This window comes from Rattus norvegicus, chromosome 6 (genome assembly GCF_036323735.1).
Source record: "Rattus norvegicus strain BN/NHsdMcwi chromosome 6, GRCr8, whole genome shotgun sequence".
Lineage (NCBI taxonomy): Eukaryota > Metazoa > Chordata > Mammalia > Rodentia > Muridae > Rattus > Rattus norvegicus.
Window position 1 is genome coordinate 110,246,597 of NC_086024.1, and position 15,222 is coordinate 110,261,818.

At 51.3% G+C, this 15,222-nt stretch overlaps 1 protein-coding gene across 6 annotated transcripts in view; it reads right to left on the bottom strand.

The window, feature by feature from the left end:
* Window positions 1–14,990, bottom strand: part of Ltbp2 (latent transforming growth factor beta binding protein 2) — a 100,558-nt gene extending 85,568 nt beyond the window's left edge. The window contains exons 1-4 of one of the 6 annotated variants that reach the window (XM_006240350.5): window positions 14,606–14,990; window positions 12,115–12,221; window positions 10,112–10,816; window positions 3,602–3,672 (exon numbers count right to left, since the gene is read on the bottom strand). In XM_006240350.5, coding sequence (XP_006240412.1) covers window positions 3,602–3,672; window positions 10,112–10,647 — 607 coding nt within the window. In that variant the 5' untranslated portion in view covers window positions 10,648–10,816; window positions 12,115–12,221; window positions 14,606–14,990. 6 annotated transcript variants of the gene reach the window in all.
* Window positions 14,991–15,222: the final 232 nt, after the last annotated feature.

A 15,222-nucleotide genomic window follows, 5' to 3' on the forward strand; every position in this document is an offset into this window, starting at 1 on the left:
AAATGGACTAAGTCTCTGTGTGTTTGGGGGACCAAGACTGAAATGGGAGTGTGTCATACACTCTGTCTGCTCTCATCCCCCGCCTTCCTGGAAGGCACGCCATGTGTATGAAATTGCTAGGACAGAGTCCCGAATTCTCTGGCATGGCATCTCCTTCAAACCCTGAAGACATCTGTGTAGAGGGGAGAGGGCAATGACAATCCATCGGGGGGAGCAGAGAGCCAGCTGTCAGGGTATGGAGCCAAGAGCACCACATTCTACACAACCCTGGGCCCAGCTATCCAGGGCCAACACCCCGGTGCTCACGTGGTTCTCATTAAGCTCACTGGCTGCAAAATAGCAACAAGCAAACAGCACAGGGACCAATAATCACCAGACAACTCTTTAGTGGGCAGCCCACTCCAAGCATCGAACGCCAGTTCTCCAAAGAGCTGCTGGCCTACAGCCTGGTCCAAGGGTAAGGGGACAGGTTTTAGGGAACAGTGCAGGCTGGGCAGAGAAAGGATGGGGGCGTGGCTACCTGCACATTCCGCAGCAGCACCCTCTGAGATATGAGGGCACAGGCGTGCTCCATCAGAGACAATCTGCACTCAACGATCTCAAGTTTCCAGGGCTGAAGCTACAGATCCACCAAGAAGAATACTGGCAAATCACGAGTGGGTTAGGAGCAGCCTACAGGCCTGGAGGGCTGAGTGTGGCCAGGCCCAGAACCCCTCAGGCATGAGGGTTTCAAGCCTACCCCCTGTGAGGCTGCCCTGTTCCAGTTAGCCTCAGCAACACTCTACCAGCCAAAGGCTCCCTGCCTAGGCTGAGCTGCCTGGAACATACCAATCTTCTTCCCTAACCTCGAACTTCAAACACCTCCAGAGTCCTCAGGGTGCTGTGTCTCAAAGTGTGGTCCTTGGCCATGCGGCATCAGTCACCCCAGGGAACTTGTGGGAACCCATAGCCCAGTCCTGCTTCAGATCTACGTACCAGAACCTTCTCTACAGTAGCATTTCCTGAAGGTTTGTGGGGACACCCATCTCTGTGTCCTTCCTGGTAGTGGACCCTGAACTCTTCTTTGGGATGTTCGGCCACAATCACAGCCATCTGTGGTGCTTTTAAAAATGGCAGGACCGTGCCCTAGCCCTTAGTCTCTGCCTTGCTCCCACTTCCCTGCTCAAGGGAGTAGCTTGAAGCTGATTTGGTCTCAGACTGTCCTCTAAGGAGGTGAGGGACCCTGAGCAAGTCACCACCTCTCCGAAGGTCATTTTATCACCTTTGAAAATATGAATGAAGGCTGGGGGTGGGGTTCCATTATAGAGCATCTGTCTAACATAGCCTTATGTGTAAGACCCAGTGCATTAATAATAATAATAATAACAATAATCATAATAATTACCATAAGGAGGAAAAAGAAGAGGAGGGGGAGGAGGAGGAAGAGGAAGAGGAGGAAGAGGAAGAGGAGGAAGAGGAAGAGGAGGAGGAAGAGGACAAGGTGGAAGAGGAAGAGGAGGAGAAAGAGGAGGAGGGAAAGGAGGAGGAAGAGGAGGAGGAAGTGAAGGAAGAGGAAGAGGAGGAAGAGGAAGAGGAGGAAGAGGAAGAGGAGGAAGAGGAAGAGGAAGAGGAGGAAGAGGAGGAGGAAGAGGAGGAGGAAGAGGAGGAGGAAGAGGAGGAGGAAGTGAAGGAAGAGGAAGAGGAGGAAGAGGAGGAAGAGGAGGAGGAAGAGGAAGAGGAGGAAGAGGAAGAGGAAGAGGAGGAAGAGGAGGAAGAGGAGGAAGAGGAAGAGGAAGAGGAAGAAGAGGAAGAGGAAGAGGAGGAAGAGGAAGAGGAGGAAGAGGAAGAGGAAGAGGAGGAAGAGGAGGAGGAGGAGGAAGAGGAGGAAGAGGAGGAAGAGGAGGAAGAGGAAGAGGAAGAGGAAGAAGAGGAAGAGGAAGAGGAGGAAGAGGAAGAGGAAGAGGAGGAAGAGGAGGAGAAGAGGAGGAGGAGGAGGCCAGCTTAGTTGTAGCTATGCTATGATCTTTAATCATTATACCCGGGAAGCTAAGGCAGGAAGTCCATGAGTTTGAAGCTAGCTAAGGCTACAAGGTAAGATCTTGTCTCAAAGAAAAAAGAAAAGGAAAGAAAAGAAGAAATGAGGACATAGGTTCCTTCTCAGCTTGACCTCTAGCCACAGAGGATCTGAACTCTGATGGCCCCACTCATCCAAGCAGCCTGAAAAGGATATGTATGTGAGAAAGCTGCTGGGATTTTTGTCTGGAGGTTCTTAGAGGTACAGATAGCAGAGGGGTCGGGACCATGAGACCCAAAGCAGATTTCCAGGGCTCATGTTTATCCCATTCCTATTACAACCCAATTACATCTCCATCTCAAGAGGCCATGGGGAGGGGAGAAGGGCATCCAGCATGTTGGGAACACCACACATGTCACACACCCGGTACGTTTTTTAGCTGTGAAGCTCTCACATGTAAGGACCTGTGTGTATCCTTGATGGAAGAAATGACAAGACCAAGGTCTTACAGTCAGGCGTGGGCCTGGTAGAGGTAATGGCAGCTATGGGGGCGGGGTAGAGTGGGCAATGAGGCAGAGGTCCCAGGGAGCGGATGTAGACCCAAGAGGAGGTCTGGCATGCACAGGAGAAAGATCCCAGGAGTTGCCTGTGAAGCCCATGCTCTTGCCTGTAGGAAATGCTGTCCTCAACTATTGTTGAGAAGTAACAGGCCAGGGTCACGCTCCAGCATGTGAAGCATGCCATCCTTGGTCGTGTCTCCCAACCAAAGCCTTAGCTTCCTCAAAGGTGGAGGATAAGTAAATCCATGTGGAGAAGCTTGATTGTGATTACACTTGTGATGCCAGGCAAGGGCTTGGTCAAGCATAACACCCAACTCTTAGCAGCATCCCCAAGAAGCACACTGCTATCCCCAGTGCTCCAAAGCGGTGTGACACTCAAGACAGGATCAGACACCTGGTAGCAAGTATAAGAAGCATCCTTGAGTCAGGCTGTCTGACTTCTGCTGTCACTTGACTCAGTTTCCTCATCCACCAAGTGGGAAGGTTCAGCACAGTCTGTGTAAAGTGGGTACTAGATAGGTATTGCCTCTGACATTAATGGTGGCATGGGTCATAGCTCTCCCACCCTTGGGTAAGGGATCAGCCTCGAACCCATGACTCTTCCTGCCTCCATTCTTGGTCTTGACATAGTTAAGAGGAAGTCTTTCTTTCCCCACATTTAACACAGGTTGGCAGGCTTCAGAGTATCTGAGAGAAGACTCTTGCAGGCACAGTCTCAAAGCCTTACGAGATCATCCCAGAACTATGCCTGTGTGATGTGCCAGGACCACGGGCCAGGGGCTGGGGGCAGAGGTGGATTCCCATGGCCCACAATAAGAATACTGTCTCCAGAGGCATATTATGCAGACCAAAACATGGGCACCAGCACAGTGGGCCAGAAAAAGGAACTGCAGGAAGTTTAAAAGATGAGCAGGAGTCTGCTTAGAGAAATAGTTTCCTTTTAATGACGTCTTTAAATCTCCCTTCTCCTCTACTCTGGAGACTTCCATAGTCCCAATCCAGGTCTATGTCAGGAACCAGAGGGGTGGATGGGACAGAAGGCACTCACGTTTGATACAGTGGTTGGTGCTGTTCGATGTCGTCCATCCAGGGCAGCACTGTCCCCCGCAGACATTTCTCCTGTGGGGTCACCAGGGCAAAGTTAACACAAGGATGCTTGAAGCTGGCACTACTCATACAGTCCTCTTTGGGCAGGGCTTGGGGAAACACTTGGAGGCTGGGAAGACTGTCCCCACTCCACGGGAGGCCATCTGCTCCAGGAATGAAGACTATGGTGTGGAGAAGACCAAAGCTGAGTCTTTTCCCTAACATCCCCTGTATACCTCTGGGAAACCTCTCTCTCCTTCCGCACAATGGCGATAATGCCTGCCTCACTGAGTGACTGCGGTGAGAAAAGGTGTCTAGTAGGCCAAGACAGAGTCAATACCGAGCAGAGCATGGTGGTATACTGATGGGGGTTCTAGGCCAGCCTACGCTATGTATGGCCTCATCTCAAACAATAAAACACACACACACACACACACACACACACACACACACAGAGAGAGAGAGAGAGAGAGAGAGAGAGAGAGAGAGAGAGAGAGAGAGAGAGGCACAACACCCAATAGACATGCAGTCACACAGACAGACCCAGACAGACACACACACACAGAGACACAACACCCATATAGACATGCAGACACACAGACAGACAGACAGACACACACACACACACACACACACACACACAGAGAGAGAGAGAGAGAGAGAGAGAGAGAGAGAGAGAGAGAGAGAGAGAGAAAGTAACAGGGACAAGGTGGTAATAAGCAAGTTCATAGAAGTTCAGTCATTTGCCAAAGCCACATAACCATCGAGTACCAGAGCCTGATTCCAAAAATAATGTAGGTTGGCAGGCTAGTGGGTACCCCAGTGAGAGAGAGAGAGAGAGAGAGAGAGAGAGAGAGAGAGAGAGAGAGAGAGAGAGGTGCATGTTGGAGGCCCTGGGTTCTATCCAGAACACCAAAAACAAAACAAAAAAACGCGTAGTTGGCCGAACTCTAAGCCAGACCCCAAGTCTACAATGTTTCTCACCAAAACTCACACAGCATGCTCCTTGCCTGCAGATGCTGAGACGTTACAATAAATATAGTCTTAGGGCTATATGCGTGTGTCACCTTCCCATGAATTCAGACCAGGAGGAGGCCTTTATGTAGTCAGACTGAGGGCTAAGTGGGAGACTAAAGAAACAGGGCTCTCGGGTCACTGTTCAAGAAAGGCTCCCATGGTGACAGCTGATAGGAAGAGGGGACATAACCGAGCCACCTCTGCCTGGCAAGCACCCTTTTCACTTGGGAAGGCCAATGGAATGTGGTCTGTGGGTGGATGCACCTGGCCCTGACACCTTCATGAGACCTTAGCTTTTGGTCTTGGTGGACACTCGCTCCATTTGCCCAGATGTTGTCCTCAGATATCTGTTGAGAGCCAGCAACACTGGAAGGTTTTCCAGCTCAAGCCCTCCACTTGTAGACCCCCAACGACCAGACAAAGGAAACTCCCAAGAAGGAATTCACTGGAGACTTCCCGGGTCAGACCTGTGGGGTCAGGACAGGCATGGCTGGCTCTGGGCCCAGTCATAAGGAACAGAAACGAAACGGGGGGTAAGTGGGAGGGGGCAGAGGCTGGAGTGGGTAGCCATTCTTGGGATCCTTGGGGCCAAGATGACGAGCATCTGGTGCCGCTTAGGAGTTGTTTGACATTTGAGTGGACCCCAAAGCTTGTGCGGTTGTGGGAGTCACAAGAAGAATTCAAAATAAATTCCTAAAGCCAGAAAAGGCTGAGGCCCATTCCTGGCTCTTGGTCCCAACCTTATGGGGGCATGGCCTCCTAGTGAGCTTTCAGAATGTCCCTCTGGCCAAGAGCTCTGTCTTGCTGGCCACCTCCAACACCATCCTGATTTCCTAATGTTCTCCTCCCAGTCAAGGCCCAAGCATTGGGCTCCAGGGAGAGAGCTCCCTTCCTGCCAGACCCAGACCTTTCCAGCATACACCCGGGGAAGAAGGGAATAGCAGTCCAGATTTGAAAGTCACCACCCATTGTGTTAGTGACCAGGCCTCTTTGTGGGCTGAAAAAAGTCTTTGAGAGAAAGCAGGCTGCACAACCTGGGAGTTTTCGGAGAAGTAGTGCCTGTGGAAACTTAGCTTAGACCCAGGAGCCTACTGGGGTGCGAATTCATACCTTAAGTCCTGCCCAAAGGGTCCCCACCACCACCAAGCCACCCATCAACCCAAATGCTCTCGGGATGGCTTTGCAGCCAAGACGGTCAGCAGCCAGGCCTGCTCTGCCTGCCTCTAGAGGAGTCCTCAGGGATGTCAGGGTCAGAGCAGAGACAGGCCAAAACCAAAGGCTGCCAGCAGATGTGGCAGGATGGGGCTGGAGGGGTACTTACAAGAGACGCAGATACTCAAAGGACATCTCTGAGAATATTGCAGGCCCAGCTAGGAGAGCAGCATAGGAAGTGACGGCATGCGCCTCATGTTTGCTAGATGAAATCTGCATAATCCTAGACTTTATGCATATCAGGCATGATCTCCTTTGTGGAAAGCTCCTCTGAGGAGTGCCTGCCCCTCCCCCCACTCATCGGCACACTCACACATCGTTTAGTAGTGGTGGCTCACTCCACTGGGGTCTACCTCGGTCTTGGGTATCTTGAATGTTCTTTCCTTTTTCTCTTTGCCTCCGTAGGCTAACACAGTGCCATAAAGCACAGTATATATTAAATGCTCCTTCTATTGCTCCCTTGGAAGTGAGCTGAGCATTGCCGAGTGTAGGAAAGGGGACGTTAGGTCTGCATGACTAGGAAACTCAGCTGTACTGACTCACACGGCAAGGAAGTGTTCCCCATTTCACAGTTTTCCTAACCTACACAGGCTGGAGAGCAGGTCTCCATCTGAGGCTAAGTCCTCATGCTGGGTCCTGCCGCCAGACACACCCAGTTGGTTTCTCCACAGGGCACGAGGTTCAACTTCCAAGGTGGCGCCTGGCCCGAACTGACATTTTTTTCTATTTCAAAATTTCTTACATTTCCTTTCTCTTCTGGTACTACTTTTAACCTCCAGTAATGATGCAAAGTTTCCTTTCAATTATGGATTTATTTATGCAGAAAAATGAGTCAGGCTTTGTTCGTAACGATACAAAAATGTAATTCATCTAAGCATCCAGAAACAGGAGGATGGGTAAATAAACAGTGGGATATTTAGACACAGGAATGATATATGCCAGTTAAAATGAAAAACCCACACTGTATATTATCATAGTTAAATCTCGAATTCCTAATAAGGAAGGAAAAACATTGTAGGGGAATACAATATGCCACCCTTTGTCTAAGTTTAAGGTATGTAAGCCAGCATTGTATACTTTATGGATACTTGTATCTGTTGCAATAGCATAAAATACACGTTAGAAATATTTAAATCCAAAGTAATGGTTAACTAGGGGAAAGGGAGGCAAATTTATAAAAGAAACCTCAACTCTAGTCTTACTGCAACTTTGATATGCCATGTTGGGTTGATATACCTGGGAGGCTTGCCCTATTATGAAGGAAAAGGAGGAAGATCTGGGGTTGGCAGGACTGGCAGAGGAAGAGGGAGGGGAAACTGTGTTTGGGATATAATGTATGGGAGAAGAAAAAACATGAAAGTAAGCTAACTTGTGAGCTCCGCTATCTCCAGTGCCTTTTAGTATTCATGTAGAATGTCACAATTCACTTCAAAAGACACAGCATGGACTTCTGTTACTGTAATAATGTGTTGATGAAGAAGAAAAGGTGGCTCGCTGGATAAAAGCACTAGCCACACCTTGCACCCTGAGTTCAATCCCTGGAACCCACTTGGGAGAGAGAGTAAGAGCAAAATATTAAGACGGTCAAGAAACACTGAGCACTGGGAAACAACAAGTCCCCTGTAGACTGCAGTACATAGGTGCACTGCTCACTACTGCGCCTCAGACATTAGGACAATGCCTGGAGCATGTGTGCGCGCGCACGTGCGCGCGCGCGCGCGCACACACACACACACACACACACACACACACACACATTTAACCTCCAGTACGTTTACAGTTCCATAAGGAAAGGGTTTTTGGTTTTGTTTGTTTCTTTCTTTCGATGTTGTTGTTGTTGCTGCTGTTTTTCCGGACAGGGTTTCTCTGTGTAGCCCTGGGTAACCTAGAACTTGCTCTGTAGAGCAGGCTACTCTGAAACTCAGAGATCTGCCTGCCTATGCCTTCAGAAGCTGATATTAAAGGCGTGCACCACTGCCACCTGGCAGTTTGTCTATTTTATCCACTGCTCTATCACCAGGGTTTTCAGAATAATGCCTATTAAAGGAGTTCCGCCAAAAAAAATTAAAAATTAAAAAATAGATAAAAACCAAAAAACAACCAACAAACAAGAAAACCTCAATTAGCAGTAGTGTAGTTCTATATTCTACCAGCAGATGGCACTTGGTCGCTAGCTCTGACCTGCGCCCAGAGGCCAGAATGGACTTGGATTGAAGTTAAGGAATAATTTTGTCACTCGGGCCCCTTCCCAAGAGATGAAAGGGATGTCAGAAGAACTCAACATCTATCTACTAAGGCTGCAGGAGACAAAACTGAGGCGCCGGCTCCAGCACAGGTGTGTACCTGTGTATACAGCAGGTGCCCACAATTTACACACCTGGTCATAGCTGCCAGCTTTGCCCTGGTGACAGTCTGCTTTGCCTCCCTTTATGACTTCTAACAGCAGCACCATCCAACACACACATGCACGCACATATGCGCAGGCGCTCATGCGCACAAAAGCCTGCAGCATAACCACCCCCTCCCCATAACAGCCAAACTTCATCTCAGCCTCAGCCCCCTGGCTCCCCTATACCAAGGCTTCATTCTTCCCCCTGGGCAAACACTAACAGTGAAAAGCCCTAGTTCTGAGTCAATGTTAAGCCTGCACGACAGCCTCATCTCCAGGTGCTACTTTGGCCATCTCCTTCCTCATCTATGCTCAAGGGTCCCGGTCACACTGTCTCTTCCCTGAGCCTCTCCACTACGTTGTACTGCTCCATTGCACTTATCAGAACATGTCCCCTGCTTTTAGAAACACGTTCACCATCATTCATGCCTCCAACTTGATTTTAAGAAACTGACTTCCCCTCCAGCAGGATTTGTATTCTGTGGGTCTCTGCTCTCTCTCCCATGTTCAGCACAAGTAATCACGGAGCTGCCTACACAAGTCAGGATAGAGGGGAGAGCGGAAACAGGGCAGGTGAACTCTCCTCAAATGGCCCTCTGCAGGAGGCACTTGGCAGCAGGCAGCTCTGTGCCCTGAAGACTTTAGGTTAGGCCTCGGAAGGTTAACAGGGAGTCCATTTAGACTCAGAGAGGGCCAGCTACGTGCAGGCACTGATCTGCTGGGAACACAGAAGCAAACAAAACCCTGCTTAAGTAGAACTTGTATAAGTCTGAGCCCATACGCAGAAATAGAAATATGTGAGGGGGATAAATGCTGAAAGAAAAGCATAAGGCAGGGTGAGGGCGGGGAAAGGATGAGGCACGGTGAATTCTGCTAAAATACAGGAGAAGACCGCTGCAGGCAAGAGAAGAGCATTGCGCAGAGCAGGAGGCGGAAGATCCTCTGTAGTGGAACTCGGTGTACACGCATCGGGACTGTTACCTGGGACTACAGTGGACAGGTAAACCAGGATCCGGCCGAGGGCTACCAAAGCCCCTCCTAGACTAACCAATGGCGCCCTGCCCAGTCCGGTATTGCCAGGCTTCTGTGCTCTCACTCCAGAGACACCTGGATACTGGGGAGAGGTCCCTAACCTAGCAGTCATTAAATTCTGGGCAGAGCGTTGTTGGGGCTGGAAGGGGGCCTCCTGTAGTAATAGAGTCCGGGGCTCACAGTGAGTGGTGCAAAATAATAAGGAAGAGTTGGAGTGAGGCGTGGCCTTTCAAAATGCGCAAACAACGCTGACATATAGTCTTACTGGCACACACAGACCCAGTCCCTCGCACAGCGCAGCCTCCCCTCCACAGAGCTCCTAAACCCATGCCTAAGCCCTCTGCGTGTCCCAGCAGACCTGAGCCCGGACCATACACTTGTCTTGGCGCGCCTGCTTCGCTGTCAGCCCCTTCCTGGAGATGCTTCTGTCTTCGCGCCCTGGTGTCCCCACTCCCCCGCCCCGATCCTCCACCTACTGGCGCCCCGAGCCAGTTTAACCTTCCCTGGGCCTCAAGAGCCCCAGAGCGCCCACCCAGCAACTACGAGAGCTCGTTAGCCCAGCACAGAACGCGTTAGAAACGCACAAGAGCCTAACGTCGGGGTTCCCGGTGAACTGGTGTCCAAGGGAAAGGATAGTAGATTTATTCTCCCCAAAAATAACTTTCTGAAAGCTGGTCCCGAGCCCCGGCTTCGGAACCTCGGGATGGTTTCTCTACATTACTGAGGACAAAGGAACAGGACTCTCCTCTGTCCCGCTCCACTAAAGGCATGACCGTCCAGTATCCCCGCATCCCCCGCCCCAATTCTCTCTCCAGTGCTCACCCGGTGAGCCGCCCTCGGCGTGCAGCCGCGGGTCGCTGAGGGGTCGCCAGGCGCACGACGGAATGTGCGGTCCGGGCTGCTGGTGGCTGCTGGCCTCGGGGATTGCTTCTCCGAGTCTGGACAGGTGACTGGACTCGACGCAGCTGCTGGGCTCGGGACGGTCTCCTGGCCTCGGCCTCTGCGAGCCTCCCAGGGATCCCCTGGCCCGGCTGATTCCACTCAGAGGGCGACAAGCCGGGGACCGGCGCGTCGGGCTCTCGGAACAGACTGTACACCTTGGCTGCAGCCGCTGCGGGGTGGTTGCCCACGGGGCGCCACAACCGATTGGCATCCCGGCTAGCTGGTTCGTATCTCCCCACGGAATCCCTTTGGGCATGACTTGTCCCCATCAAGAGAGCCAGGACAAGTGGCAGGAAGCCCCTCCAACGCGCCCTTTGGATGCGTCCGGAGCAGCGGACGGTGGTCGGCGCCCTCATGGCGCCAGAGTGGCTGCAGAGCTGTGGGCACCGGAGACCTCGCAGGGAGGTGCTCTCCATCGTTCGCTCCACAGTCCCGCCTGGCGGCGTGCCCCTTCCCGTCTAGGGGACCTCTGAAACAGACGTCTTGGGGTCCGGGGGTTCCCAGGCAAGGACTGTATGGCGTGAGCTGCCCGGGCTGCGCACCGAGCCCGAGTCTGCCGCACCTTCGCGTCCGCACTGCCGCCGTCTGAAGGGGAACCGGAGGGTTTTATTTTTGGAAACCGCCCCCTGCTTTTTCGTCTCTTTTATCCACGCCATGCCCCCCCTCCTTGGAGGGACAGCTCGGCCCCCTTATTACGGGAGACAAGAATTCCAGCAACACCCTCTTTGGCACCGAGAAGCGAGCGGGCGGCGAGGGGATTAACCCGTGAGGAGCTGCGGGCGACGCAGAGCAGACCCGGAGACTGGAAAGACAGATGGCGTCTGCCTGGACAAGCGCACCTGAGCCTCCTTTCTCCTGTCCTGAGCAAGCTCAAGTTGTCCACCTGTCCTGGATGCATTTTCTGCTCCTGACCTCACGGACTAAGATGAACAAGGCTGCTTCTCAGACCTGAAGGAAGCTGGGGAAGGTACCCAGACCAAAGTAATGGGGACCGAGCCTGAGGCATGCGCGCCTGGTCTCGACGCTTCCTCCTCTGACCACTGGGGATGCTAGGCGAGAATGCAGGTGTCCCTGGGGCAGCACCCAGGAGTCGATTGCCTATGGGGAAGGTCAACTTGGGGCGCGCGCCCCCTAGTGGAGCTGGCCTCATCCTTGGCAACCGTGTCTTGTAGTGACACTCTGCCAGAGGGCTTAGCTCCTAGATCTTAATCTGTTTCCTGTGGCGTCTAGCCTTGGCCTGATCCTATGGTGATGGTGGCTGCCCTCTGGAAGAGGTGTTCTCTTTCCACAGAGGCAGACATGGAGCCTCTTGAATAAGGTGACTGAAGGAGAGCATTGCTAAAGACGGAATTAAAACCCAGGCCAGTGGCCTCTGGCCCACAGTCTACTCTAGCTAGACTTCCTATCACAGCCACTCATTACTTGGAGGATTTGCCCCAAGGAGACTGCATGAGTCTTTGATTGATCCCTGTTGGGCTGGGTTCTCACATCTTCTTGTACCGATGGAGACAGGAATATCGGTTGTCTCACAACTGAATTTTCTGTCAAATCTACCTTCTTCCTTTTGTTCCCTGCCCCAAAGCCTAGGCATATATGGCTTTCCTGGAAGAGTTTTCACAATTTACTGCTTCCTAAGGAGACAGGATGAAAGAACCGGTAAAAGACACCCATTCCAACTTCCCGTACCAGCCTCCCCCCTCCCAGGAACCTAAGCAATACCTAATAGGAGAAGAAAGCCTCAATACTTGACACTGGCCTGCGGAATCCTCCCCGCCCAGCTGGTTCTCTGTCCGATCCGAGCTTACTCTCACTCACAGGACCCTCACTGGCCGTCGTCTCTGCTAGGCAAACATTTGCTCCACTGCGATGCCTCATCTCTCTACCTGGAGTATTCGCCTCCAAGAGATCTTCAGGGCCGCCTCTTCATGTCACCTCACAGAGCAAACGTCAGCCCCGAGAGTGGCCATGTGTGCTGTTCAGCTTCCCATTCCTGTGAGGAAATACCCAAGAGTACCCACTTACAAAGAGGAATCATTTCTTGGGGCTTCTTCGTTGTTGTTTTGGTTTGGTTTGGTCTTGGTTGTTGTTTGGTTTGGTTTGGTTTGGTTTTGGTTTTGGTCTTTCAAGGCAGAGTTTCTCTGTGGAGCCCTGGATGTTCCCTCTGTAAACCAAGCTGGCCTTCAACTCAGAGATTCTCCTGCCCCCTGAATGCTGCGATTAAAGGCATATTCGCCACCTCTCAGATCTTCCCTACTCTTTTAAAAACATATTTTTAAAATTACTTTCAGTTATGTGTAGGCGTGTGGGTGTGTACATATGGGTACGTGCACATGAGTGCAGGGACCTCTGGAAGCCAGTGGTACAGGATCCCCTGGAGCAGGACTTACAGGTGGTCGTGAGTCACCTGAGGTGGCTGGGAACTGAATTAGGGTGCTCTGGAAGAGCAGCTCTTCCCCACCGAGCCTCTCTCTAGCGCCATTGTTTCTACTTACTACATACCAGGCACGGTCTTTGGCTTTCCTATTTCTACCAGATACAAGAACAACAGCCTTTCTAACTAAGATCAACTTTAGACCTAAAGAGCCTGCTCCCGTTCAGGTTGAAAGCTCATTCAATTCGATCAAAATCATATCCTGTTTAATCCTCTTCCTCTCCCTGCTGTATCTGCACCCAAGAGCTGTAGGCCTATCCTGGGAAATGGGATGGGACCTGTTCTTCACACTCTCCTTTCACCCTGTGGCTCTCCAGGGTCATGGTTCCACAGGAAGTGTCAGAGAAGGAGTAACACAGTCTTTTTTTTTTTTTTTTTTTTGGTTCTTTTTTTCGGAGCTGGGGACCGAACCCAGGGCCTTGCGCTTCCTAGGTAAGCGCTCTACCACTGAGCTAAATCCCCAGCCCTGTAACACAGTCTTATTTAGCTGATGCCCAAGCAATTGGTCAGCTCTATCATAGGCATGTGTGGGCTCTTCGGTGTGTGTGTGTGTGTGTGTGTGTGTGTGTGTGTGTGTGTGTGTGTGATAACAAATTCGTCTTTGACCAACTTTTTTGACAATCCTGCATCTCTTGCCCTAAGAGACGTGCCAGTCACGCAGTAAGGTGGCAGCATCCTACTTCTCTACCACGTACTCTGTTCTAGCAAAGCTGCTAAGTTCCTAAAGATGCGTGTTGGGATCTGCCAAGAACTTTCTTACTGTACCTTGGTACCTAGGGGGATCTGTAATAGCCAGCGATTGCCCAAGCACCAGGTGAATGACAGCAGTCATAACATCCCCTCTTCTGACAGAGGATGGCCTGCACTAGAAGTGTCCTCAGGCTCAGGGAAACCTCAGCCCTGTCTACTAAGGTGACCAGTGTGTTCTCTCCCTGACTAACTCTATCCTTTAACTGTGTCCTATACCTCTCTTCAGAATGTTCTGATGTCCTAGCCTGTGGCTCTTGAGCAGACATCGTGTGTGTGTGTGTGTGTGTGTGTGTGTGTGTGTGTGTGTGTGTATGTGTGTGTGTGTATGTGTGTGTGTGTGTGTGTGTACGTGCTCATGTTCATGTGGGAGTACATATATTTGTGGTAGCCTGAGGTCACCCTTGAGTGTCATTCCTCAATGGCTGTCCATCATGTTCTTTGAAACAAGATCTCTCTCTCTCTCTCTCATTGGCCTGGGGTTTTCTGATTCCACTAGGCTGTCTAAGAAGCCCCAGAGATTTATCTGCCTTTGTCTTCCCAGTGCTGAGATTAACAGGCATTTGCTTTCATGACTGTTTTTTCTTTTCTTTTTTCTTTCTTTTCCTTTGTTTTTCTGTTCTTTATTTTAACAAGTGTTCTGGGGATCAAACCTCATGACTGCAGGCAAGCACTTCACTAACTGAACCATCTCCCCAGACCAGCTTCATGCTAAAACCACAACGAAGAGTCCTCCTCAACGATCTATAAAATTACTCATCAGCCTAACTTCCCTAGCTACTGTATCTCTGGCTGAGCTGACACATGGTTCACTGTCTTTCCCAGAACATGCAACAGGGCTAGAATCTGGTGGGCAGTCAACAGGGCAGTCAAGAGACACCTGGATGGTGGCTCTGGGATGAGTGACAGAGTGCCGCACCAACCGGGAGGACTGGCATCGATAAGCCCATTTGAAGAGAGAAAAACTCGAGCTCTGGGTGGCCACTCCTGGTCAGAACTCTCATGCTTACTGTCCTTGGGGATGAATGCCACTTCTGTCCCCAGTATGCCTCATTCCCTCCCTTCACCATGAAGCAAGCCCCAGCCCGTGCTGATTCTTCCTGGCTGGAATGGGTACCCATCTCGTCAGTCCAGACCTCCCCATTCTACCTGCCCAGTGCCTTCAGGGGCCCTCCTCCCCATCCCCCAATGCTCACCTCACATCCCCAAGAGCTTCTCAAGGCCAGAAACCTTGGCGTCATCTTGTCCCTGAGCTATTTTTTCCTCCTGTGTGTCCAAGTCATTATTACTGCTCTGTCTCCCCGGCCTGCATTTCTGGAAGTCTGCCGCCCATTCAGCCTCTCACTGTTTGCCTCAGCCAAAAGCCTCAGCAGACACACTTCCCTCACCACCCGGCACCCCTCCCACTCCTCAGTGAGTACAAGTGGTCCTTGGAAATCCCCACCCTGTTCTCCTGGGCCCACGGCCCCCATAATCTACTCCAAAGCTTGGCATCTGTTACCTTTCTGAGCACCATCCTCCTGGCCCACCACATGCCTATTTCCCCCTCAACCCCCCCAACACTTACACAACTGTTGGGACCTCATGGCACAGCTTCTCAAAGTCCCTTCTCCCATTAACACTTGAGCTCTGATAGATTTTTACTTCATTTTTCTGTTTGAAGGTATCAGAATTTATGGCACATAGTACAGCTCGGGCACTGTTAATTGTGCTGGGCAAATGACTCATGTACCAGACCTACAGGGCAGTGTTTCTCAACCTGTGGGTCGAACCCCCCATCCCCAAAACCATTGGAAAGTATAAATGTATACAT